Source organism: Polistes fuscatus, unplaced genomic scaffold (assembly GCF_010416935.1).
Source record: "Polistes fuscatus isolate 324 unplaced genomic scaffold, CU_Pfus_HIC Scaffold3, whole genome shotgun sequence".
NCBI classification, from domain to species: Eukaryota; Metazoa; Arthropoda; class Insecta; order Hymenoptera; family Vespidae; genus Polistes; species Polistes fuscatus.
The window spans coordinates 10402530-10428300 of NW_025113107.1; the positions used below are offsets into that span (position 1 = coordinate 10402530).

The following is a 25771-nucleotide window of genomic DNA, read 5'->3' on the forward strand; positions in this document are numbered from 1 at the left end:
TTTTCTTGAGATGAAATTAATGTAATACATCTTATTCGACTTCAGCAAAAGAGTTTACTTTTTAATTGTACATATTGATATATGTTTAAATAATCACATTTGAAGACGACAAGTGATAAAGTATGTTATTTATAATTTTTTTATCATTAAACATTATAGAGTTAAGTATATGATGTGCATCATGTTAAACTTGCTCAAAAGTTTCGTCAAATTTGTATATCATATACGCAGTGACAATCAAAATCAAATATAAATAATAATAATTAAAAGTTAATTATTAATACAGTCAATAATTATTGTGTCCATTTATTCATTACAGATTTAAAATGGCTACTTTATTAGCGAAGCAATTGAAAAGGCTAAGAATTTTACAAACTACACAATTGGCGCAAACAAGAAAACGTTTTAGTCTGTTATTTCATCCTAAGCTGGACAAAGGTATTCCGTAAGAGTATAGTTTCTAGCCAGAACGTTGGAGGAAATTTAAGGTGAGCCATTACAAAAATATTTTTAATTGTAGTTAATTTATCATTGATTTAATACACCATTCTTTTAAGACAAATTCGTCGAAATAAACTTTATCTTGCTTATATATAAAAATTATGTATGAAAATAAACAATAAAGAGATGTGTACAAATGTATGATATATATTAAGAAAGAAATGATATGTACGAATGTATGATTATATATGAAGAAAAAAAGAATTTTTATAAAGCATCTTTTAATCTGTTATAAATTTCGTAATTTAATTTAAGAATTTCAGAAAATAGACAAACGATAAAACTATAATCGAAATTAATTACTTTTCTTTCTTTTTCTTCTTTTGTCAGAGTAGCCTAATCTATTTAAGAAAACATCTTTTTTATTTATAAGTTATTCACAATTTGGACGAAATATAGAATATATTATTTTCTTACATTATAATGCACTATCGTTAAAAGTATACGCAAAGTCATGGCAGCAGCACATCATACTCGTTTACACATACAATAACGTATATATATATGCGTTAATTAATGTTCACGGTATACGTGTACACAACGTTAAATTTATTAGTGTATTTTTAATTAATTAATTTATTTATTTTTTATCTTTTTTGTTCTTATTTCTTATTCTTTTTAAATAGAATTCTTGAAAGGATTTATACATATTATGTTTCCCATGGCGTATACCATCTTCGCATCTGTGTAGATATAAAGAATAAGCGTTTCATTTTATTAAATGACGTCTCTTATTCTTCCGAAGTGTATATATATATATATATATATATATACGAACTAGGCCTTTGATTAACTTTCTGCTTAAACGACAATTGACATTAAAGGTAATTAGTCTTCTTCCTTTGGAATCACACTTGTGGAACATCCGCTGTATTTCTTAGGGCCATCTCTTCTCCTTGTGCTGTCGTTGGAACTTTTCTGTAAAAAGGATCAATTTTTTTATATATTTCATGTATTTTATATTTTTATTATTTTTATCTTTCTTTTTATATGTAAATTATTTAACATCTTTTCTTGTAATAGTTATTCGATGCAAATAATACCAATTTATTATGACTTCAATTTTATTATAAAATTTTATTTATAAATTGACAAGAATTCTTTAATATTATTCAATTAATTATATAATTAAATTATAAATTATTCGAGGTTGACAAGAATTCGTTTAATTGTATTAGATGTTAAATGATTTACTGAACGACATTTAATCAAAAGAGATTAAATATTTCATTTTTTTTCCAACAAAATTGTAGAGATTGGAAAATAATTTGAAATAATTTTGTTAGATAGATTTAAATTATTTCCTATATAACATTTAATCAAAGAAGATTTGAGAAAATTGATTTTTATTTTTTTTTTCGACACAAATGAAGAAAAATAATTAGCAAAAATAATATGAGAAAATATTCTTAGAAAAATGTCTCACCTCTTTCTATACTGGAATATAATATAGACAATAATGGCATTTCCAACGAACAATAAAGCGATCAGGACAGTTGGAAGTACAACATCTGTAAAATGAAAAAGAATCGAATTAATTAATCTATTTAAAACATCAAGTAGACCGCCAGTCAAAGTGTTCGCTCTCTTCTCTCTGCGTTCCTCTCATCATCATAATCATCATCTTCTCTTTCGTTTTACAACTGATCGCTATGAAAACATGACACAGTGAACTTTAGACGAGTTGTGTGACTAGTAGAATGACATTCGTAACTTGTTTCTTTTATTTTTTATTTTTATACAAATATATATATTCGTGATAATTGTATGGTTAATTCATTAGTAAAAAAAAAAAAAAACTACAAAATATACACATGTGATAAAATGAGAAATAAAAAGAGAATAAATTAAGCCTACAAAAATATTAAAAATAGAATAAAATATTACTTATTAGCATTTAAAGAAACATCATTGTACAAAGATCAATTTACGCTCTTGGATGCTGGCAAGAAAGGATGAAGGAAAAGAAGAAAGAAGTAAAACGAAAAAGAAAACTAAGAAAGAGAAATTGTTTCAACGTTATCTTCTCGTTTGCAGCTGTTACGTATCATCAATATGAAAACTCATTATCATCAGAGAAGGAAAACACTTCCAGTCGAAAATGCGCAATAAAGTAATTTCTCATAAGGAAACATGAAATTAATCTTAATAACAATGTTGATCTACCGAATGATACAAATCTTCTTTAGATGAATTAGATACGTGAGTGAATTCGTTTCACTATTTATAAAATTTAAATGTCACTTATAATGATTTCACTGTTATAATATGATTATTTATATCAATGAAATATGTTATATTATCTTGAAAAATGATAAGTAGCGAAGTTCACCAACCTACGACGTAGTCCGCTTGCTTCATCATCGCAGATTGCGCCGAATCCATAATTTGGCCGTTTTCGTTTGCGATTGCGCCTTCTTCCCTACCGATTCTCACCCCTGCACCAAGGACGTTGTCACCCGAAAGACTCGACAAATGATGATGCTCGTTCTCTGTTTTGAGAATCACCGCTGACGTAGCTAAAAACAGACAAAATAAATAGTTATTAACAATTTTTATCCTAGTTCAGAGGATTGAACAAAGATTTTACTTTTCTAATAATACAAGAAATAACCCCTACGATCTTGGAACTTATAAATATGGTCCTAAAAAAAAAGAAAAAGAAAAAAGAAGTAGAAAAAATCATCATTACAAATTTCTTATCTTTATCGAAAGGGTTAAAAAGAAATTCAAATTTTCTATTAATACAAAAAGCAACCCTTAAGATATTGGAACTAATAAATACAGCCCTGAAATTCGTCTATATTTAAAGCTTAAAATTAGAGTTGATCGATCGCATTCCTTCTTCAAACGTAACTATAATACCACCACACCATTCATTCCTATTGTATTGTTAATGATAAAAAAGAAAAAAAATTCTTTTTTAAATTATCAGCCATTAATAGATTATGAAAAGAAAATTCATTTCTTTATTTGATTAATCTTTGATCGGTATTTTATAGAGATATTTTTTATCGAACAAATCCTCCAAATCTTTTTATCGTTAATTAAAGATTCTAGTCTTTGATTGAAGGATTTCAAAATATCATCTATCCATAGCATTTGAAAGAATCTTTTGTATTTTAATACTTATTTCGTTATTTCTATTTAACAGTTCTTATGTGCTTGCTTTCTTAAGTACCGTTTAGAATTAAATGTATATATGTACATGTAGACATACATGTAAATACGTTAGAAACAATCCTTATTCGCATTGAAATATACAAGTACAACTCGGTCACGTTTCCGTTTCTCTCGAGGCGCAAGAAATCCAATTTATGTACCGCTATACCTTCCCGATCGTTTTTACAGATCTCTTTCTCTTTCTTTTTCTTTCTTTTTCCTCTCTATCTCTATCTCTCTTTCTCTGCCTTTCTTTGTCTTTCTCTTTTATACAGATCGAGAAACGTTGCCCTACAAATTGGACGAATTCATCGGTGGTTTTCCTCTTTAACCTTTAGAATACATACTCGTGGTTAAAGTTTTTAACAAGCGAGAAGTTGTTTCATTATTGTGTTATTTTTTAGAGATCGATAATAATTTTGTAATCTAAAACTCGTCGAAGGGTCGATTTATTGCTCACAAATTTGTCATTCTCGTTTTGCTAATATTTTTTATTCATGCTGATTAAGTATATTTTGTAATCTAATAAATTTTAAAAAAGAAAACAATAAAAATCGTAGAAAAAAGAACGATAAGGAGAAATGATTTATAATTATGACAGAAAGTAGTATTTTTTTAAAGTAATGAAACACAAATTGCGTATGCTCTAAAACTTAAGAGCATCTAATCTGTTCAAAATAGAAAACAAGTAATCACAATTTTTGTTTTTTTTCCATTTTTCACGAAATCTTTCAGTATCGAAAAGTTGTATCATGATATGTAAAATAATTGTTTATTACTTCTACGATAATTAAATTCGTTGTCGTAAGATAAATGTACAAATTAGAAATAAAATAAACATGATCGAATACGATACGACTAACAACCAATTGTATAGCGTTTTTCATTACGTTAAGAAACTTTGACTAACGTCTAATTATCTATCTTTTTCTTTACTAGCAATGATGTACACACGACATGACAAATTCCTTGTCATTATTTTCAATGATTAGATGAAACACGCAACTCGTGATCATAGAATGGCATTCCGTTGTTACGAATTACGTGAATGATATATGCATGTTCAAAGAATAGAACGAATTATCTACTTTAAAAGTATTTTATGCTTACCAAGATCGAAATTTTATTCTAGACGTATTTTATACTTACAATTTACAGAGAAAATCGATCGCTACATTATCACGCGATAATTAATCGTCTTACTATCATAAGTGTAATTTTTATTAAACGATAAAATTATATTTTTGTTTTACGAGACGTAAATTTATCTCATTTTAATACACACGTACAACACATATGATGTATGGCGTAAATGTATCATCTGAAACATATTTTTTCTTTTTATCGTACTTCCTGTTATCTCGAATCCACGTTTAATCTCCATCGATCCAACATTATTTTTTTATGATTTTTATGGTTTAGGTGAATATCAGTTCTGTTTCTCTTTTTTCTTTACTTTTTTTTTTTATAATATAATAGAACGAAATAACATTTTATTTTTGTTCATTTATGTTACATCCGTAAGTAAATCCAGTTTATCAAATAGTACAGTTAAATGAAAGAAAAATCGTTTGCTAGACGGAACACAAAAAATTTTCCTGTCGGATAAGCCATGAATTTGCTCGTAAAAGAGTTTTATGTACGTTGTTTTGAACATAATTTGCGTACCTTCGATATTATTGAAAGAGAAACCCAAGGCGAACAATGGGTAGCAATTTCGTTTCAACGATGTATGGCTTCCAACTTTTGGTTTTTTTCTCCTCTTTTCTTTCTTTTCTATCCCTTCGGTAGAACGATTTCTTTAAAAAAAAAAAAAAAAAAAAAAAAAAAATAGAAAAACAAAAAGCCAAAAGAAAGAAAGAAAGATTCACGAGGAGTCGAGTAACTAATTACCTGCCGTAAAATTGTTTCGTCAGTAATAATATAACAGAAAATTGTCTATTGAAAAATATTGATAAATAAAAAAAAAGAAAAGTTATTTAGAAGAATTTTTCTAAATTGTTAATTAAATTTATATTATTATTATTATTATGTATTATCATTTTTATTAGTTGTCTGCAGCAAAGTTATTTCATTAGTAATAATATAATAAAACATTATATAATATAAAATTGTATACTATATAAAAAAAAGAAAAAAAATTGATAGTGAAGACTTTTTGGGTCAGAGAGTCATGAATTTAATTTATATAATTATATATATATATATATATATATATATTATACGTTATATTATACGTCCAATTAAATTTAAAAAAAAATTGTCATCGCAAGATTTCTATACAATTTTATATCGTTAATTGTATCGTATTTGAATCATGCTTATTCGCATTAGCGGTATTTTTCGTTTGTTCTCGTTTCTTGTGCGTTTAAAATACCATACGAAGAAGATGATATTATCGATCTTTCCTTTCTCCTCGACCCCAACTAGGATAATTTATTGCGTTAAGAATCGAGCAAGTTCGACGATGTTCTTATCGTGGTTAGTATTATTTCCAATTTTTTTTTTTACATATTTATACATAAATGCATGTATACGTTTAAGCTTGCACGCACGTATAAGAATTTAAATTTAAATATTTAGATTGTAATTGTATTTAAAATTTTTTTAAGTTTATGGTTACAAAAAAAAAGAAATACCATTGTTTTTTCATTTTATCTATGAAAACTTCAGAACTAAAAATAGATTGCAAAAGACTTATGAAACTATTGAGTATGTATACTAAATCGTTTGTATTAATCACGCGAAGTGACGTCATTGAACACGTTCAGTTTGCAAATTATAATATTTTAATAATGTACTAATTAGCAAATAAGCACTTTAATGCATATAGGTCAGAGTTTTATTCCTTAAAATAATATCCAAATGTTTACCTTTCTTTTTATCGAGAATACATTAATTTTTTGGGATTAACATTTTGGATAAGAAGCAAATTAAAAAGAAAAAAGAAGAAATCTTCTAACGAGTGTAAACTTCATTGGAATTGGCTCGTCTATTAATTTATAATACAATATTTGATTTCTAACAAAACAAAACAAACGATAACGTATAACAACGATACGCTTTTTTATTTACTCTAATTAGATTGATAACAAGTTTTCCATCACCTTCGCACACATGTTTCATTAATAAAGATATCACACCACCATTTCGATGCAAAAAAGTCATTGATGATCTTTAACAGAGGCCATTTACTTATCAATGTATTACTTTTATACTATGTGCATTTTTTCTTCTTTTTTTTCTCCACGTAGCACACGCTTTAGTCGCATGAGAAGATGAGTCGAGAGGAAACACCGATTACATCTTTCGTTTAAAAAAAAAAAATTAAAACAAAATCGAACAAAGATAAAAAGCGTCGATATATCAATTCAACTGTTAACAAACAAAAATATTATCTAACTCATAACTATGTGGGTCAAGTTTTATCACAAAATTTATCGACCTTTTTTAAAACACTCTAGAAACATTCAATAATGTAGTAAATTTAATTTCGTACAAAATTACTCTACTCATAAATCGATCGTTATGCTTAGATAATTATTTAAATTATCGAGTCGAAATTGCATTTTTAACATTTAACGTAATTGCGGTCGCTAAAAAAATATTACAATAAAAGAAATAATGCATACATATGAGCATCCATGAAAACAAACCTGCTCGTTTCTTTTATCCTTTTTAAATAAACATTTTACATACTCGATTTCAGATAGTACATAAAAAAATTGGATTGATTTCTTGCATTACTCGAATCAATTATAATACTCATAAATATAATCATTATTTTCTTTTACGTATCCGATCGTTAGCCCTCTCAAAGATTGAACACCCAATCGCGTAAGTTCCCGTTATCTCGAGAAAATATTCTTTTTATTTATTTTTATTTTATTTTTTACTTGATCGATCGTCGTAGTTATTTCGAAGAAATGATCGTAGCACCACCGGTCGGTCGGAAAGTTCTTTAAAAGTTTAGGAACTTGACCCACGAAATGGTCGGAGGTGTTAGCACGTACTAAAGTGGATGCGACTCAAGTGGGCTCAGAAGGGGACTCTTTCATCCATCCTTGTCAATCGACGACAATTGTTCGTAGCCCTCTAATCCACTTGATCCACGAGCTGACACGATGATCTTACACGACTCGATATACGTATGTATGTATATATGTATGTATATATGTATGTATGTACCTTTATTCCTGTCTTTCTATCTCTCCCCTTCTTCCCTCTGTTCTCTCTCTATCTGTTTTTTCATTTTTATTTATTGTTTCTTGATTTTCAAATATTCACTTAAATTAAAACCCATTCGAACGATGTGCCTTCAATATATTTTTTTTGTATACTATATAATTAAACATAATATATTGTCGTGACAAGAATGTGCATGCAATTTTAAATCAACAAAAGAAAGTAAGTTTTTCTCTTGTTTTTGTTAAATTAGTGTTCATGTTTATTGGTATCGATGTAATTAGTGCGTATGGGAAATATCCGTGGAAAATGATATCGATCGAATGAATGATTACCTCGCTCGACTCCCGTTACAGATGACGACTCTTTGAACGAAATTTTCATTAAAGGATTAATATTGGACTTCTTGTTGCGCCATTCTATATTGCTGATTAAATTGTAGAAACGGAATTGTATATGCATGCGTGCACGAAAATTTGTCTAATTAGAATTTTTTAAATTCAGAAATATTCGTTCAAATTAAAAATCATTCGAGCTATTTGTTACAATCACTTTTTTCAACTTAACAGAGTAAATAGTGTATAAATATTTAAACATTTAACACACACATGCACAACAAAATTCATATAATTAGAACTTTTTGATTTTGAAATATTCGTTTAAATTAAAAACCATTCCAACGATGCCTCCTACTTTTTTTTCCTTTTTTTTTCTTTTTTTATTCGATATAACAAATAAAATTCTACAAAAGTATATGTATAAAAATCTATGCAACTAGATTTAGAAAAGACGTGCGTGCATATATACATGAATCTAAGTTTACATGTGTATAAGCGATCTCTTAATCATGATTTACATGGAACTCGTTGCATGTTTCGGTAAAAAAGAAATAGAAAAAGTATCGTGAAAAAACCCAAAAAGGAAATAAAAGGAGTGAATAGGAAGAGCAAGCTATTGTTCTTAGAGATGAATTTCAAATGTAGGTCATAATTTTGAGACATTCGAATATCCATTTTCATAATATCTACATAGAATCTCATGCGAATTTTACTCCAGCATGGATTATTTCGTATTTTGGTATGAAACGATAATTTTTATTGAGCCATCAAATTTAAAAACAAATCGATTTAAAACTATTACTGTGTTATGTCAACTTTAGAACGAAAAGGAAAATTATGTTTTAAGAAAAACATAATTTAATGTAACGTCACTGTGCATATTTAAATATAATAATAGGATACAAGATATTATACGAATATGATAATCAAAAATGCGTGCCATACTAACAAGAATGACAATGTGTGTTAGTCTGGTAAAAGTGTAGGTAGAATTTTATCTTATTTTTACTCGTAAAAATGCGAATGCATATTCTATAAAAAAAAAAAAAAGAAATAATACGATACGTGTTTTAAAAAATAAAAAATGCAACAAAATTTCTATACATAAAAGTATGCATTTGAAGAATAAATGAATTTAAGCAAAAAAAAAAAGAAATAAAAAAAACATATATGCAGATTAAAAATTTTAAATAAAGATAAAAAGAAAAAAAAGAAACGACAGAAGTCCGCAGTTTATTTTTTCGAATCGATGTAGCGGCATTTCGGATGAAATTATGAAACGGTAGAGAAATTCAATAGCCCCGTATTGAAATATTCATTAGGCAACATATTTTTTTTATTTTCAATGATTTTTTTTCTTTTTCTTTCTTTTTTGTACAATTTTCGTTTCCTCCTTTCGAGTTTTTTCCTTCTATTTCTCATTTGAAATATTTTTACGTCGAAACGATTCGTAAAATGTTACCTAACGCGGAAAATAATTTTACATTCGATTGCACGCCATGTACATTCGAGATATTGATACGAAGACGCATAAAGATAGAATTGGAGAATTCTCTCTTTCTCTCTCTTGCAGTTTTCCGATACGTTGCGTCAGTCACATATTCCACGTGCGAACCACGAGCAGGACATGTCCAAGATGAAAGGAAACTGAGATTAAGCACGTGCGAAAAGAGTGAAAGAAAAACGATACATCTTTCGTTATTTAAATAAAAATTTACAAATATTTTTGATTAACAATATAAAATATATATAAAAGTAAGAAAATAAATATAACTTACTGATTAAATTTCTGAAGGTATCGGTGAAGATTCGTATCATTTTGAAGCAACAATGTGGATAATTCTCTTGATGAGATAATTAAGTACTTATTGGTATATATACATATATATGTATAGACATCTGTGTAGGTGTGTATATATGTGTTTGTTTCTTCTGTTGAACACTATTAACGGATTTTAGCTATAATTTGGCACTATTACGCGTTTCTACATGATACATCATTGCATTACGATTGCACGCGATCTTTTTTCCTCTACTTTCTTTCTTTTTTATAAAAGAAAGAGAGAGAGAAAAGAAAAAGGGAAAATTTAACGAAAGTATGATTTTCGTGTAGAAAAACTTGCTATTTTTGCTCGTTCGAACTTCTTAGTTAGACAAGACAAGACACGACCTTCCTTAGTTGCCTCCACCAAACGAAATGGTTCCCGCGCACAAAAACTTGCCTCTCTTCGTTCAACCTTTTCACCAATAATACTCGGGGATGCACTTCTTCCTTCTTTTCTTTATTTCTTTTTCTTTATTTCTCTTTAATACGAACTTTGTGTTTCTCCTTTTCTTTCCGTTATTTTGATGATAATCAAATAGTCCAAGGTGACAGATTACTCGTCATTGCGTTAATAGAATTTTCTTTGGAAATTCGAGAACAAATAAAAGCAAATATTATATATATATATATTACTATATGATATTAAAGTAATATATAATAATAATTATATATACATTTTATTTTATTTTATTTATGTTTTTGTCTTTCTTTGAAATTGGCACGAACCCGTTGCGTTCACGGAAGAAACCGAACTGAATGAGATCGATGTAATTTCGTCGATTTTATTATCGGAGATGAACGACGCGTGGCGTGATGGGAAAGACGTTCACGTTTAAATCGTCGCCTTCTATTAACAGATGATCTTTAACCCTTTCGGAAAAAAGAGAAAGATAGAGAAAGAAAATATATAGAACTATATACGAAAAGAAAAATAAAAGAGATATAGAAACGCTGATAGATTCGCGAGAAACTAAACGTATGTATGTGCTTGTATGTATGTATGTATGTATGTATGTATGTATGTATGTATGTATGTATGTATGTATGTATGTATGTATGTATGTATGTATGTATGTATGTATGTATGTATGTATGTATGTATGTATGTATGTATGTATGTATGTATGTATGTATGTATGTATGTATGTATGTATGTATGTATGTATGTATGTATGTATGTATGTATGTATGTATGTATGCATTTAAGCGTATCAGGTATAAGATTACACATACGTATTATACATATATATTCTTATCTACGTTAACAAATGCTTTAACAAGCTTCGCTTTGCTTCTTATATCTTATCGACTATATACGTTAGTATTCCTACTCTCGATCATTTTTGTAACACCCACTTTATACTCTGGTAACATTCGTTTAAGTTCGGCAAAATTCGGTTTCGCGCGTAGATATTTCTTATTTCGATTCAAGTCATACGATTCGATATTTTTCTTCCCCTGCATTCGGCATTTTAAATCTTCTTATCTTACGAAATAAGAAATTTCGTAGATAGTATCTGTTTAATATTTTTTAAACAATTTATTCCAATCGATAAATGAAAATGTTTTGATAAATGCATTATGTTTACGCGTGATTTTGAATAAGTAAGTACTTGAACTTTATCTATTTCTATGTTGTCACTGAATAATAACCTTGTTGCTATAGTTTAGAACTTTAGAATATCCAATAGTTATTGCGAACAATTTGATACTACTAAAAACTTCTCAAAGTTTCAAAATAAAATTAAACAATTCTCGAAACCTCAACACGTTCTCAATTTTAATCCCATAGTGTAAATGTAAATGATAAACCTTTAAATAACAAGGAACGAAAATAAGTCGATAGATATTCCCGAAAGAAAGTATACGAAATAATATTTTCGGTGTACTTGAACCGATGTATGATATTTTTTCCAATAAAGTTAAAGAACAAGTTTTATCATTATTAGCACGTGTCCTTGAACAACGAACCTATACTATCGATCCTTTCCAAATAAGACAAAGAGAAAGAACATAAGCTCTTCTTTCACAATTTTCTTTTTTTCTCAAACGCATCAAAACATACTCTTGACGCAAACCTGACGCAATGATCGTTCCTTTATCATAGCCCTTTCTTAAACAAAAAAAAAACAAAAATAAATAGATAAACGAAAGACAACCTTTTACCGCTAATCCGTGATCGAATATATTCTTTTTCGTTTTGATATCGCGAAATAAAAAAAATGAAAACAAATAATATAAAAATAATAATAATCCATCCACTTTTCGATCGAACCGAAATTTGAACGAAGAGATTAAAAACAATCGAATAATAATAATAATAATAATAATAATAATAATAATAATAATAAAATGATTTAAAAATTAATTATAAAAGACGACGCGTTGTTGTTAGAGGTTTGTCGAAATCAAATGTAGTAAACGAAGTAAAAAGATTGTCGCTGCTGTTGCTGCTGGGGGGTTTTTCCTTTTGTTCGCGATACCGCGCGTGTGCCGTAGAACGTAATCGCAAGGCGTGCGTAATACGTAAACGTGAGAAGCGCTTAAGCGTGTTCTCCATTGATGGACAAAAATAAGGGCGATAAGAACGAACGTAGTCGCGACGATCCCGCTAACAGAAACGCCGATGGCGACTGGGACTCGAAATTCCTTCCTTCTCTTGGTTGCCTGCCTGCCTGCTTGCTTGCTGGCTGGCTGACGCACACGACTCGTCGAATGGTGAGGGAACATCGTCGTCGTCGTCGTCGTCGTGTGGTGGCGTTGCTTCGAACCAACAGTGAAAGAGGGAGAGAGTGATCGAAGAGAACGGAAAAGAGGGAGAGAACCAAGTTACCCCTACTATTGGGTCAACCCATACATTCTCTTTCTCTTTCTCTTGTACCCAGAATGAAAACAAGCTACCTACTTACTATTCCTATTCCTGGTACATATATCTATAAGTATTGAATTATCAAAGTATTCAACTATTTATCCTGAAATTTATAAATTAAGACGTTTCAATGTTGTCTGTGTGTGTGTGTTTTTTTTTTTTAATAATTTACGGATATGTCTTCTTTATCGCTTATCTTATCGAAACACAAAGTTTTATTCGTGATAAGAATTATAGTGTTGATCTTTGTATAAGAAATTAATTTAAAAATTACTACAGTCGCGAGAAAGAGAGAGAGAATGATCGAAGAGAGCTAAGTTATCCCCCACTATAGGGTCAACCCACTCACTAGTACTACCTATTCGTTTCTTCTTATAGCCAGTACGAAAACAAGTTATCTGTTTATTATTCCTGTATAGATATCAATAGTATTTAACAATAAGTACTTAATTACTTATGTATGTGTCGTAATATTAATAATTTACAATCTTCCGAGATAATTTTTGTAAATAGTTTACAAACATATCGTATGACCAATTTATCTTATCAAAAAAAAAACAAAATAAAAAAAGAAAGAAACAAAATTTTCTTTGTGATAAGAGTTTATGGGGAGAGTTGGTTGATGATCATATTAAAAACCGGTTTAAAAAATTGCAGCAACGCTTGAAAGAGAGTGGGAAGAGAGAACTGAACGCTTACACACATACATAACATGTGTCGTTTTGTTCTGGGAACTCTAAATTTATCGGTAGTTCGGTTTGACCGGGAGAGAACAGTGTGGGAGAATAAAAGAGAGAAACTAAAGATAAAAAGAGATAAACTAAGAGAGAATGGAAGAGAGAAAGAGAGAAGAAACAACTCCCTCCAGCTGTGTCGTTACCACCTTCTTTACCACCCTATCCCACCCTTTTTTTATCTCTTTCTTTTTCTCTATGTTTCTCTCTCTCTCTCTCAGGATGAAAACTGGCTTCCCTTTTTCTTCTTTTACGCTTCCGAAGCCGAGTGGATCCGGCGTTGTTGAATATCCTCTGAATTATGCATGCATTCGAAATGCGTGCACACCGGGTATAAAGTATAGCTTGTAGCAGCTTCTGTAGCTTCAAACTCATCCCATACCATGTCTCTCAACGTGCGATTTAAAAAGCTTCTACTCTCTCTTTCTCTCTTTTTCCCTCTCTTTCTCTTTCCACTACGGAAACTACGGTTTTCATCTCAAACGACTCGCTTTTCCAAGTGTAAAACATGCCCATGTATATATATGTGTATATATATTTCTATGGATGCATGTGTTCTATTCTGTAATAACGAAACGATCGAAAGTGACGTTTGATTTATCACAAAAGATTCTCTCTGTCTCTCTTTCACTCTTTCTCTTTCATGGATATTTGTAAATTCGCATGATCGAACTTTCGTCTCGTCTCGTCTTTTTAATTAATGAACGATGACGCCGCAAGAAAATAAAAATAGATAAAGATGAGAGAAAAGGGAACAAGGGACCAAGATATTGTTTTTTTCTTCTTTTTCTTTCTTTATTTCGCCGACAGCAAAATCTTCTTGTCTTTGTTCGCTCGAGTACTTATTACTCGAGTAATAAGCAACTTTCAAGCTTCGAAAGAAAATAGAAGAAGAAAAAGATGAGGAAAGAGAGGGAAAGAGGGGGGAGGGTTAAAATCGGGTTATTCTCAAATTCGTTGTTCCTTCATTTTCGTGATCCGGAAGAATGCTCGCGAAGTATGTTTTTCATCAATTTGTAAAATAAAGAAAATAATAAAGTTCCAAAGAAGACGAATATAACACTTTGAATATATTATAAAACACACCTGCTATATTTTCTTTTTCTTGCTTTTTCTCTTTCTTTTCTTGTTTTGTCTCATTTGAAATGCATATGTATGCATATCGATACGAACGCGATTCGATCCTATTTATAATGCATTCGAACCGGTAATAATAATAACAGTCATACGGGGTCATTTAATAAAATATTGAAAAACATATTTGTTCTCGATAATTAAATAATTACCATAGCTAAGTAAGATAATCAACGTTATTTTCAGTATACGAAATAGATAAAAATAATTTATTTGAAAAATAAATATGTATATAATGAAATATGTCTGTGTGTGTTGTATTTTTTTAAATTTTAAATTAATTTATTAATATTTGTTACTTACGAGATGGAAATTCTGGATTTTATTATCTGAAGTGAAGAAATAATATAATAATATCAAATATATATTCTTTATAATCTCATTTAATCAAATAATAACGATAGACATTTATCTTATTCGACCGGGGACGAGAAAAGATATGAAAACTTTTAACCAATCCTAAGACGACAAACATAACATCGATTTAATCTTCATTCGCGGATAAGAACAATATAAACGATTTAAAAATAATTCATACATATTTATATTCAAACGTAGATATAAAAAGAGAAAGAAAGAAATTAAAATGAACTATTATCAAAACGATTATCGAGGTTAATTAGAACCAAGTTGTGTCATTAACTTACACATTAACATTTAAGTTTATATATCCATGATATAAATTAAAATCCTAATAATTAACGAATCTCTAAACGTAATCACGAATAAAATACGTAATCGTAATGAATGAGGGCGGGGGGGGGCAAAAAAGAAAAAAGAAACGAAAAAAAAATAAATAAATAAATAAAACACTCTAACAAGGGGAAATAGAAAAAAAAGGAATAATCTAACCTGAGTTAAACGAGCTTCGTTCTTCGATAGAAAAATCCCTCGTATCTTCTGCGAATCCGTAGGAAAAGCAATTTCTTTGAAATTTTCTATCACGAAAATATCGAATTTCAATCGATCGGGGAAGTCTTTTACTTTCTTTTAATTTTTTTTTTACTTTTACGAAAATAAATGAAAAATAAAAAAAATACGATGCACCGTATATAATACACCGTATATAATACACCGTTGAACGATCCGAATCACCACCACCGGAGTGTATGATTTTTTAGCAACAGACACGTGGTGTGTCGTGACGACCGGCGTCGCGATGCGTTGCGTTCGAACCTGGCAATGTATGGTGGTCTCTTTATGAACTCTCTCTTTCTCTCTCTTTCTTGTTTTACCTCCCCAAGTACTCACTGTGAATGAGAGAGAGAGAGAGAGAGAAACAGAAAGAGAAAGAGAAAGAGATAATGTGAATCTCTCCTTCTCTCTCTCTCTTTCCTCTCTTCCTTCCAACCCGTTCCCCCACCATACCTCTTTCTACCCATTCCTTCGTTCTCTTGACTCCCACCACTGTACCAAACCCCCACCACCAAACCCAACTCATTCTTTCCCCTTTCGAATCCGATGGACGGTCATGGGGTTCCCGAGCAGACGGCTACCACAAAAAGGGACGTGCTATCGATCTCAAGGACCTCGTCCTAGGATAGGACCTTTTTTCCTTTTTATTTTTCTGTTTCTTTTCTTCCTAACACCCTACCTCTACTCCCTCCTAAACCCCATACCCTCCCCATACCGTATTTACGTTCAATCGATCGAGTTATTATACTATATCTTTAAATATTATTTTTCTTTATTTTCTGAAATAGGGAGAGATATTTTTTTTCATTAGAATTTTAATATTAAATTTATAACGAGACAGTTTTTGTACCATGTCCGGTCACATGACTGACGTTTGAAAAAATGTCTTTTCGTTTTATTTTTTTTTTTATATATATAATTAATATATATGCAGATCATTGTTATTGATTTAGATTATAATTTAAATCCCTTTTGTCGGATTATATTAAAAAGAATTAATAATAATTGTAATTGTTTTAAAATAAAATATTGACGGTGGAGTTTTTAATTGAATATCGAAAACCGATCATTTAACTCGTCGATTTATATGCGTTTAGCGTTGATAGGAAGTCTTACTTATCGATTCTGTATATCAAATGCATGCAAATGGATTTGTACTGTATAGAGAAAGTTCATAGATCGTAGGTAGTATTAGTTTCTAGAGACGTTTGAATTAAAATTCTAAAGCGATGAGTAACTTTTGGGTTAGATAGTTTTATAGTTTTAGGTAGAATAGTATTGGAAAGTTTTAGAACCAAGAACAAGTTCTTACATCTATGTACAAAGTGCAATAAAAATAGATTACAAAAGTCAAGTGTAAGAAGAAGAAGAAGAAAAAGAAAATGTACAAGATGTGTGCCGGCATCTATAGGAGGGTACGATAACTATAGAATCGCATGTTCAAACTTTGAATCGCGAAAACAGTATCTGTATAATATTACACTTATTTGAATTTGTTAATTAAATTTCAAATTATTTATATTATAATAATAAATTATACTCGTATTGTAATATTTGTACTTGTAGAAAGTTTGACTCACCATAGATATTATAAGAAAATATTGAAAAAAATATAATGACTTTTATCTAAAGTTCATTGAACTTTCGTGAGCATATACATCTACCAATAATGTAATCAATATTATTAATTATACATCAAATTGTAGTGAGAGAATGTTAATTAACACATTGTTGACTGATCACGTGTTTACACTTGCATATGCAATTTAAAATATAATTATTAAAATATAAGATTGTATAAGCGGTGTATTTCTTTTTATTTTTAATAATTACCTATTTTTCATCAAATTGTTATAATTATAATAATACAAAATTTGATTATTAACACAGTTCCTTAATTACTTTTCTGTACGTGTATACAAAATAACCAGTCAACAATTCGTTTTATATAAAATTAATTAACGTAGAAATTATTTTTTGGTTTGTTTTCTTACCCACACAAGTAGGCAACTTATCGATGCTCTCGTTCCATTTTCCGTTCTTACACTCAAGTATTCTATTCTCTTTCCTCGTGTCGGAAAACACAGTGCCGGATTTACACGAGAACGTTCTTGACGTCACTGTATCATTCGATATATAACTTCCGTTTGGTGCTGAAACGTTTGGACAGCGTAACACTGAAAACAATATTGCTATTACTTTATGCAAATACAAGATACTTATCGATATTGATTTTACCTCGAGAATTGCGAATAAAATCTGGCAATAAGAAAGTTCGAATTTTTAATATAAAATATTTATACTTTTTTATCCCAAGATCATTTATAAATCACAGAACGTCGTATTTAATTTCAGTACATTTAGTAAAATAAATTACATCAATTTTTAAATTGATACGATAAAATAATATTAAATAGAAATAATAATATTATTATATCTTTATTTGAATCGATTATTGTTATTAATTGATAAAATCAATCTATGATGAATTTAATCGAAAGGAATTAAGTTATATTTGTAACGTGTCGCGTTAGTGGTTAGTAGTATTCGTCTATCCAGAAATATCCAATGCTATTTCTGGATAGAACAACCATACGTTTTGTAATCGTTGGTTGGATCTTACTTAAAGTCAGTTATCTACTCACGACGTGTTTGACTTTCAAGAGTATCAAACATAAGTAATCGTTCAAAGTTAACAGTTAAATAAAACATAGTAGTTCCTAAAGAATCATCGTAGAGATTGCATACAAATTGAAATGATTGATAGTTAGACCAATGAGTCATAGACCGACCTTGATATTGCAGAAGGAATCCTCGTGCAGGATAAAGTCTCGTCGAGGCTATCAGGTCAAGGGTCACCAGGTTCGAATTAGAGATTATTGTAATGCCAGCGGCGATACCGCAACGTTCGAACAAAGTGTTTCCTTTTTCTCGAATTCTAACTACGTCTATGCAACTTCCATCCGACTCTGGGCCTGTTCGAATATTCAAATATTATGTAAACAATTATTTCCTAAATTATATTCAATTACAATAAATAATTTTCAATTCATATAAAAGAAAATTGTACTATTTTAATAATAAGATTAATTAGATAAAAGGATTTTATATATATATATATATAGAAATATGATACTCTTTCTATATAGAAAAATATTTTATTATATTTAATTAAAAATCACACAATTTACGTATTTAAAGTATTTGTCTAGAATCAAACACATATAATTTCATTAGCTTATCACATATTTGAAACTTACTGCGAATATTTAGGTCGTGAAAAGTAAGGACTATCCTTTCACCCGGTGACGATTTAAATGTCCAACCACATGAATAACCTCCTGGATAATACAGTGGATATCCTGGAGACTTTAAATAACCTCCTTCCTCCCCTTTGGGTATTTTTACTTCAACGTTGCAATATTTACAAACCGCTATCTCTGAAATCAATATATTCATAATTATAATTAACCATAAAAAAAATATATATATATAAAATACAGAGAATAAAATCAACAATCCCACCGCACCCTTCTGTCATTGAATTGATTTTATTTATTAATTAAATTACTATGGAGAAGAGAAAATAAATTCTTCTTTTGTTTAAAATGACTCGCTTTAAAATGCGAATTATTAAATAAGGGATACGTTTGGCAGAAGGCAATCTCCTACGGGGTAGAAAGATCAACATCTGCGTCCGTTGCGGTCCATTTGTCGATCTAGAGCGTGACCGTAGGATCCATTAGAACGGTGATGTCAGATAGGTGAGTGGGGAGGTATAGGTTGGGGGTGTCGACGAAGATGTCGTCGAGATCTGTCCTTGCCCTACTTTCACTTGGAGAGTGCGCTCAAAGTGGGGCTTCTAAACGGGGATCCGGACCGATATTAGGGCGCCAAAGGGGAGGGAAGCTTTCCCTTCCACCCTTAACCTATCTCGTAATTACACCAAATGGATAATCTTTAGTTGGAAGTGAAATTTTAAATAAAGACGAACAAAAATTTGTGTAACAATTTAAATCGTTGATAAATAATCTATCTCGTTAATTTTGTTATTGTCAATATCATTTATCGTTATACATTATTTTTTCTTTTTCCTAACAGTATAGTAAGATAATATCTACGTTTTGTTAAACAAATCATTTAATATTTAACAACGTTTTGTAAATTAACGATTATATTATTTGTGATCTTCGAAATGTTATCGAATGAATCGTGAGAACGTTAGTAAATAAATATTACAGAAATAAGTATTGCAAAGAGTATTACAAAATGATTATATTCGTCGTAATATGTTCTCACGAAAGTAACATTGTAAGTATCTTAAGAATTTTTCCCACGTGTTTTATCGATTTCCTTTTACTACCCCCACGTCTATTCTCATTTATTTCAAGTCATCGAGATTACCTCTTAAAAGCTTCTCGTTACGTTAGCAAGCACGTAGTCGACAATAAAGGAAATAAAATCGATGTGAATCGAGGAACGAATCTCTAACACAAAGTAGACCTGACGTATCAATAGAAATCACTGTGAATCAGATCGGTTCGTTTAGAATTCTTTTATCTGGGGGTTTTATTTTCTTTTTTCTTGCTTTTCTATTTTCTTCTTTTTTTCATGATCCATAACGAGAACGACAAAAATGTCACGCTGCTTTTCATGGAATTTTGGATAGCACGTTCAAAGTGTTACATAGAAAATCCCACCGTAAGCTTTAGGGATTGGTAAACCGTCCCCATTTCCATTTTGCCAGCGTCCATTCATTTCGTACTTTGCTTTGCAGCTGTCCTCGATTTATCTCCGATTGGTGATATAACTGATAACGATCGAAACGATATACCAACGATTCGAATCACATTTTTCATTACATTGCTTTACAAACTCAATCGAAATCAAATAAAATAGAGATGACAGTATATATGCGTTCAACGATCGTAAATATTAATGTTACGTTTAACATAACTTCACTACTAACAATCGAAAAATCATTTCACGAGTTTTACGTGACAAAATTATTTTGTTGATTTATTTTCTACTTTTTTTCCACCCCACTCCACTTCCCCCTGTCTCTTCCTCCTCCTCCTCCTTCTCCTCTTCTCTCAACGAATAATAATAATAATAATAATAATAATAATAATAATAATAATTTGGTGGAATAAAATCAACCGTGTATAACGTTTAAATCGAGGGTAGAATTTGAGAGAAATTTGATAATTGAAATAAATAACAAACCAGGTAACGGGTTGCGGTTTAATTTTGTTACATCGTTATCGATTTTTAATATCACCCATAGTCAACGTTTAAACATACATACATACATACATATATATATAAACGCGTATACAACTCATACACGAAAGATTAATTACTCGTCAACGTCACGCAGGATACGGGTCACGTCGTTGAGAATTATTACTCCTGTTGTACTAAAACATGCACCGATGTTGTTCTACCTTTCTGCTTTAATATAATATTAACATTAATAAATCTTTCTCGTATAATAAAATAACAAAAAAAAAAATAAAATAAAAGGAGAATAGTTAAAATACGATATTTCGTGGATGAATAAACGTGCATCTTTTTTTCTCTTCTTTTTGTGGAAAAAAAACAAAACAAATATGACAAACGATTTTAAACAAAAAATTAAAAAACACATTCATTCATATCGAATACTCACCAGGAACACATGCGTATTTTATTCTTAAAGCAGCGGGATGCCAATAAGTCGTTCCTGGGTGGTCGTTGCTCAAATTGTATCGACAATGATGTTGACCGGAACATCTGCAAATAAAGAAAAAAAAGAAAAAAAAAAGATTATAAAGAAAGAGAAACAAAAAAAATTACATTCGTTAAATTTCAAACGTAAAAACTTGATCGACGACTTTTTTGTCAAGCCCTTTGAATTAGAATAAATTATAAGTCGTAAAAAGTTAACTTCATTGTCAGGTGATATGAGAAATGATAGTGCAGGGAAATAAAGGATGCCCTCCCCCCGATCGTTAGTCCTTCCAACGAACGTCAAAAAAAAAATAAAAAAAATAAAAGCAAAACAAGTGCTGCAACAGAACGGAAATAAAAGAACAAAAATTGCGATTCCGGTTGCTATCATTCGCATCGAACGGACGTTAATGCGAGAGTTGAGCTTAAATAAAGAGGGGGAATTCTTTGTTTTCAACCCTCTCGCAAAGGGTTCGTCAACGTAGTTACACCCTTCGATCCATCCCCCGCCTTCTACTCCTCTTACACCCCCATGTTCGACCCTTTTCCGCTTCGTCGATTTTATCGTCTCTCCCTTCCCTTTTTTGTTTTTTTTCCTCACTGCAAATAAAATAGGAGAAATAAAATAGCTCTCACTCTTTCTCTCGTGTCAGGCATGACTACAAATTCTTATGAATTTTTTAAAGCTAAACCCTTTCTTCCGAATGAAATTAAAGAAAACGTTTTCCCCCTCTCACCAGTTACAAATTTCCTGCAACATGTTACAGAAACAAATCGTAAATCTTTTCTTTTTCTTGTTGTTTTTCTTCTTCTTCTTCTTCTTCTTCTACTAATACTACTGTGTTATATAGTAATCATTGCTTTTCCTACTTTTCCTTTAAATTTTGAGAATTTATTTACGCGTCTCTGGTTAATATTGCATTTTCGTAACTGCTTTCTAAGAAAATAATGTCTAATGTAAGTAAACGTTATAAATTCGAATCGCATAACTTTTTAAACAACTATCGCATACATCTGGCCTTTCGAAATAAATAACGCGAGCACGCGTTAAAGTTTTCTTTAACTTTCGTATTCGAAAATTTGTTTTTAAATTTTTACGATTCCGTTATGTTTTATAGTTTTCATTTTCTATTTTGTCGATCTTTTTATTATCTAATTGTAAAATAATTCGATGAGAGACGATGCTCTCTTCGAAGAGAGTATCCCTTCTTCTTTTTTTTATTCTTTTGTAATCACAGTCAGTCGATTTACGTCATTTTTCAATCAACCTTCGGTAACTTGAAACCTCCCTTCTTCTTCAACAGAAGCAATTAAAGCTCTTCGACATCAAAGCCGTGATTTGATTCCACCCTCTTGGATGTGCATCCGAGACGCAATAAGCGTTTCTCAAGTGGCGTTTCTCATATCGAGTCCTTGTTCAAGATGGAAAATGAAAAAAAAAAGATATTTGTGCGTGATGTACGATTAATCGAATATTGAAGAAGAAGAAGAAGAAGAAGAAAACAAAAAGATGATATGATGCATTTTTATTTTACAAAGATCATTCTTTAATGAGGTTACATCCATTTTACCTATAATCTTTATTAAAAATCAATATCATCATATCTTTCATTTAAATTTTTTTACATATATAATATAATATAAGATAAATTTTTATAAACAAATGATTTAAATAAAATAAGTTTATTAAATTTTCACGAGAAAATATAAGTTGTTCGTAAAAATTGTCTCGTAAGTTGTCTCGTAAAAATAATTATCCAAATATGACAATAATAATAATTTTGTATAAAAATGAAAAAATCGATATATTAAATCCAAGAAAAATTATAGAAAATATAATTAACAGAAATTCGACAAGAACCTGTAATAAATCATTTTCATTGATATTTTATTTCTTAATAATATATGTATAATAATTTTCTCTTAAGGATCGATCTATTTATGGTTTTTCGATCTTTATCTATTTTGCAAAAAAAGAAGGAAGAAAAACTTCGGTATATCGTAACGAAGGTAAAGAAAAAGGAAAAAACAAAGAAAATACGTAAATAAATTCTCCAAAAATCATGAGTCGATGCAAAATGAATTCGAGACAGTCGTCGATTGTAAATAAAAATAAAATATAAGTTTCCTTTTTTTTTGAAACATTTTCTCTGTGGTCTCTGTAACTATCCAACCGTAATCGAATATTCTCAATTACTCTCTCTTTCATCGCGCGGTCATCGAGTTTCGAAATATTGTATTTAAAAAAAATGAAGAAGAAGAAAGAAAATAAAATAAAATAAAATAAAATAAAATAAAATAAAATAAGCGCTTACTTTCTGTTGAAGGAAGCCCTAACGTCGTAAAGATTACGTTCGTCTTCCTCCTCGTCTTTGATATAATTTCCACGTAATTGCCTGCTGGTGTCCTTGACGCGTGAACCAATGCCTCCCAATTTGAATTTCTTCTTCTTAGAAACTAACATTTGACTCTCGTGTCCGCAAATTTCCGTACGATTTGGTTGATACTCCGCTTCCAATACAAAAATGAAAGCTCTTAATGATCTGCACGTTAAACGTAACACACGATCGGAACATTGTATCTCATCGATTATTTCCATATTACCCGATGACAATTTCACGGCTTTGGTTGTACGGATAAACGATGAAGGATTATCACTCGTTGGGACAATAATACGACAGATTCCAGGTACTGTCAATTGTCCTAAAAATGTAAGAACAAGAAGTGCGAGAAAAATAACGTTGGGAATCGTTGTTCTTCTAACCAAACCCATGACTGATCATTTCACGAGGATACCTCGGCTCTTAGGCTTACTCTTCTCAAGGATCTTTTCTTAAAATTAGCCCTCTAGAAAGATCTGGAGGGTTGAGTCGAGTGTTTTACCGATAACGTGCTCGTTAACTTTTTTTTTTCTTCTTTTTCTTCTCCTTTCTTTTTCTTTCTTTCTTTCTTGTTCTCTCTCTCTTTCTCTCTCTATAATTTATTTATTTCTACTATCCAATTTGGAAGCACTGCCGCGTGCGTGTGCGTAGGGGAAGAGATAGACAATTTTTCTTTTGATTCGCTACTTTATTCTTTTACTTTTACACACACTCGAGTTCCTCTCTCTCTCTCTCTTTCTCTTTCGTTTTGATTTATTTTCTTACTCTCTTTATGTCAAACAAGATCGTTGAACCCTTTCCTCTTAGTCTCCATTCGCCTTTCGTGGGAGCCAATGTTTCTTGCGACCGTGTTCTTGTTTACCGTACGATCGATCGATGTTTGATATCAACTATCCACACAAACACACACACACGCACACACAACGACGAAATATTATTACTTACTTGTTTTTATCGAAAAATAATTGTTATACTTTTTTGATGCTCGATCGATCGAATACACTTTTCTTCTTTTTTTGTTTTTGAAAATCGAGAAATCTAATGAAATAACGTGTTCGAATGTGACGATACATCGTCGAGAAAAGTCGTAATAAGAATAACGACTTGTTGTACGTCGAGCTGTATACGATATATAAAAAAGGAACTCGTGTAACGCGATCTGACTAAATAAATAAACGATTAAGCCCATTGAATAGCATCCTTGTGTGCTATTATCGTTACGAGTTACTCCTTCACGATCCTTAATTAATAATTAAAAATAAAAATCGATTTGATTGAATACTCGAATATTATTTCCTTGCAAATTCTTTCTCTCTGTCTCTCTGTCTCTCTCTCTCTCTCTCACACACACACACACACACACACAATTTCTTTTTATTTTCGTAAACAAATTATGTTCTTTTTATAAAATAATAATTTAGTTTCGAGGGGAAAAGAAGAGAAATGTTTTGAACCGATCGAACGTTTCTTCTGTAGGAATAATCACAGAACGACTGACACGAAAATCTTCCAAACTTCAGAATTATTTTCTAATCGAATTCTTTCTCTCTCTCTCTCTCTCTCTCTCTCTCTCTCTCTCTCTCTCTCTATCTTTGGCTCTTAGCTCTTTCTCCTTTATTTTCGGCATGCGTGGTAAGATTTTAACGAGTATTTCGATAACTTAACGAGTATCTTATCCCGTCGAAACGTTGTGGTTTGTTGGTACAGAGAAGAGGAGGCCTTCCTCCTCCACCTCCTCCTCCTCCTTGGTGGGCGATCAGTCGATTAAATTCAATTTCCACACGGTTTTTCAATGAAAAAAATAAAGAGAGAGAGAAAGAGAAAGAGAGAGAAAGACTAATATAAGTGTGTTTTCTATATATCCCTCTCTCTCTCTTTTTCTCTATCTCTTTTCGTCCCTTTCTTTCCACTCTTCGCACGTTGAATTCTTTCGTCCCAAGGACGCGATCTAGAATAGATCGAAGTATATATATATATACATAAACTTCTTATGTATGACCTCTTCGAACGTATCT

General features: G+C 30.5%; 2 protein-coding genes and 1 long non-coding RNA gene across 4 annotated transcripts in view; 2 read left to right on the forward strand and 1 right to left on the reverse strand.

The window, feature by feature from the left end:
- The first annotated feature begins 28 nt into the window (after nt 1–28).
- On the forward strand, nt 29–737 carry LOC122519968. Its single transcript, XR_006304412.1, has 2 exons — nt 29–120; nt 320–737. It is a non-coding gene; the product is annotated as an uncharacterized LOC122519968 (long non-coding RNA).
- LOC122519965 lies at nt 508–25067 on the reverse strand. Of its 2 annotated transcripts, XM_043639818.1 has the most exons (8): nt 23691–25067; nt 21335–21438; nt 18924–19103; nt 18456–18638; nt 17658–17840; nt 2838–3020; nt 1928–2012; nt 508–1419 (listed from the first exon to the last, which is right to left on the reverse strand). In XM_043639818.1, the coding sequence occupies exons 1-8, from the start codon at nt 24146–24148 to the stop codon at nt 1350–1352; spliced, it is 1446 nt and encodes a 481-aa protein (XP_043495753.1). In that variant the 5' UTR covers nt 24149–25067; the 3' UTR covers nt 508–1349. The 2 variants fall into 2 exon arrangements, with proteins under 2 accessions (XP_043495753.1, XP_043495754.1); XM_043639819.1 differs by lacking the exons at nt 508–1419; nt 1928–2012; nt 2838–3020 and adding an exon at nt 10522–10592.
- LOC122519967 overlaps nt 7773–25771 on the forward strand; it is a 43157-nt gene continuing 25158 nt past the window's right edge. The window contains exon 1 of the mRNA XM_043639821.1: nt 7773–7811. Within this exon, the coding sequence (XP_043495756.1) occupies nt 7788–7811 (24 nt within the window). The 5' untranslated portion in view covers nt 7773–7787. The remainder of the gene's footprint in view (nt 7812–25771) is intronic.

Excerpts from the sequence above, each read along its gene's own strand:
- LOC122519965 (XM_043639818.1), bottom strand. The coding sequence starts at position 24,148 with ATGGGTTTGGTTAGAAGAACAACGATTCCCAACGTTATTTTTCTCGCA. Across the intron at positions 21,439-23,690 it reads AGGGCTTCCTTCAACAGAAA|ATGTTCCGGTCAACATCATT; the intron begins GTAAGCGCTTAT and ends CTTTATTTGCAG. Across the intron at positions 1,420-1,927 it reads ATATTCCAGTATAGAAAGAG|AAAAGTTCCAACGACAGCAC; the intron begins GTGAGACATTTT and ends TCCTTTTTACAG.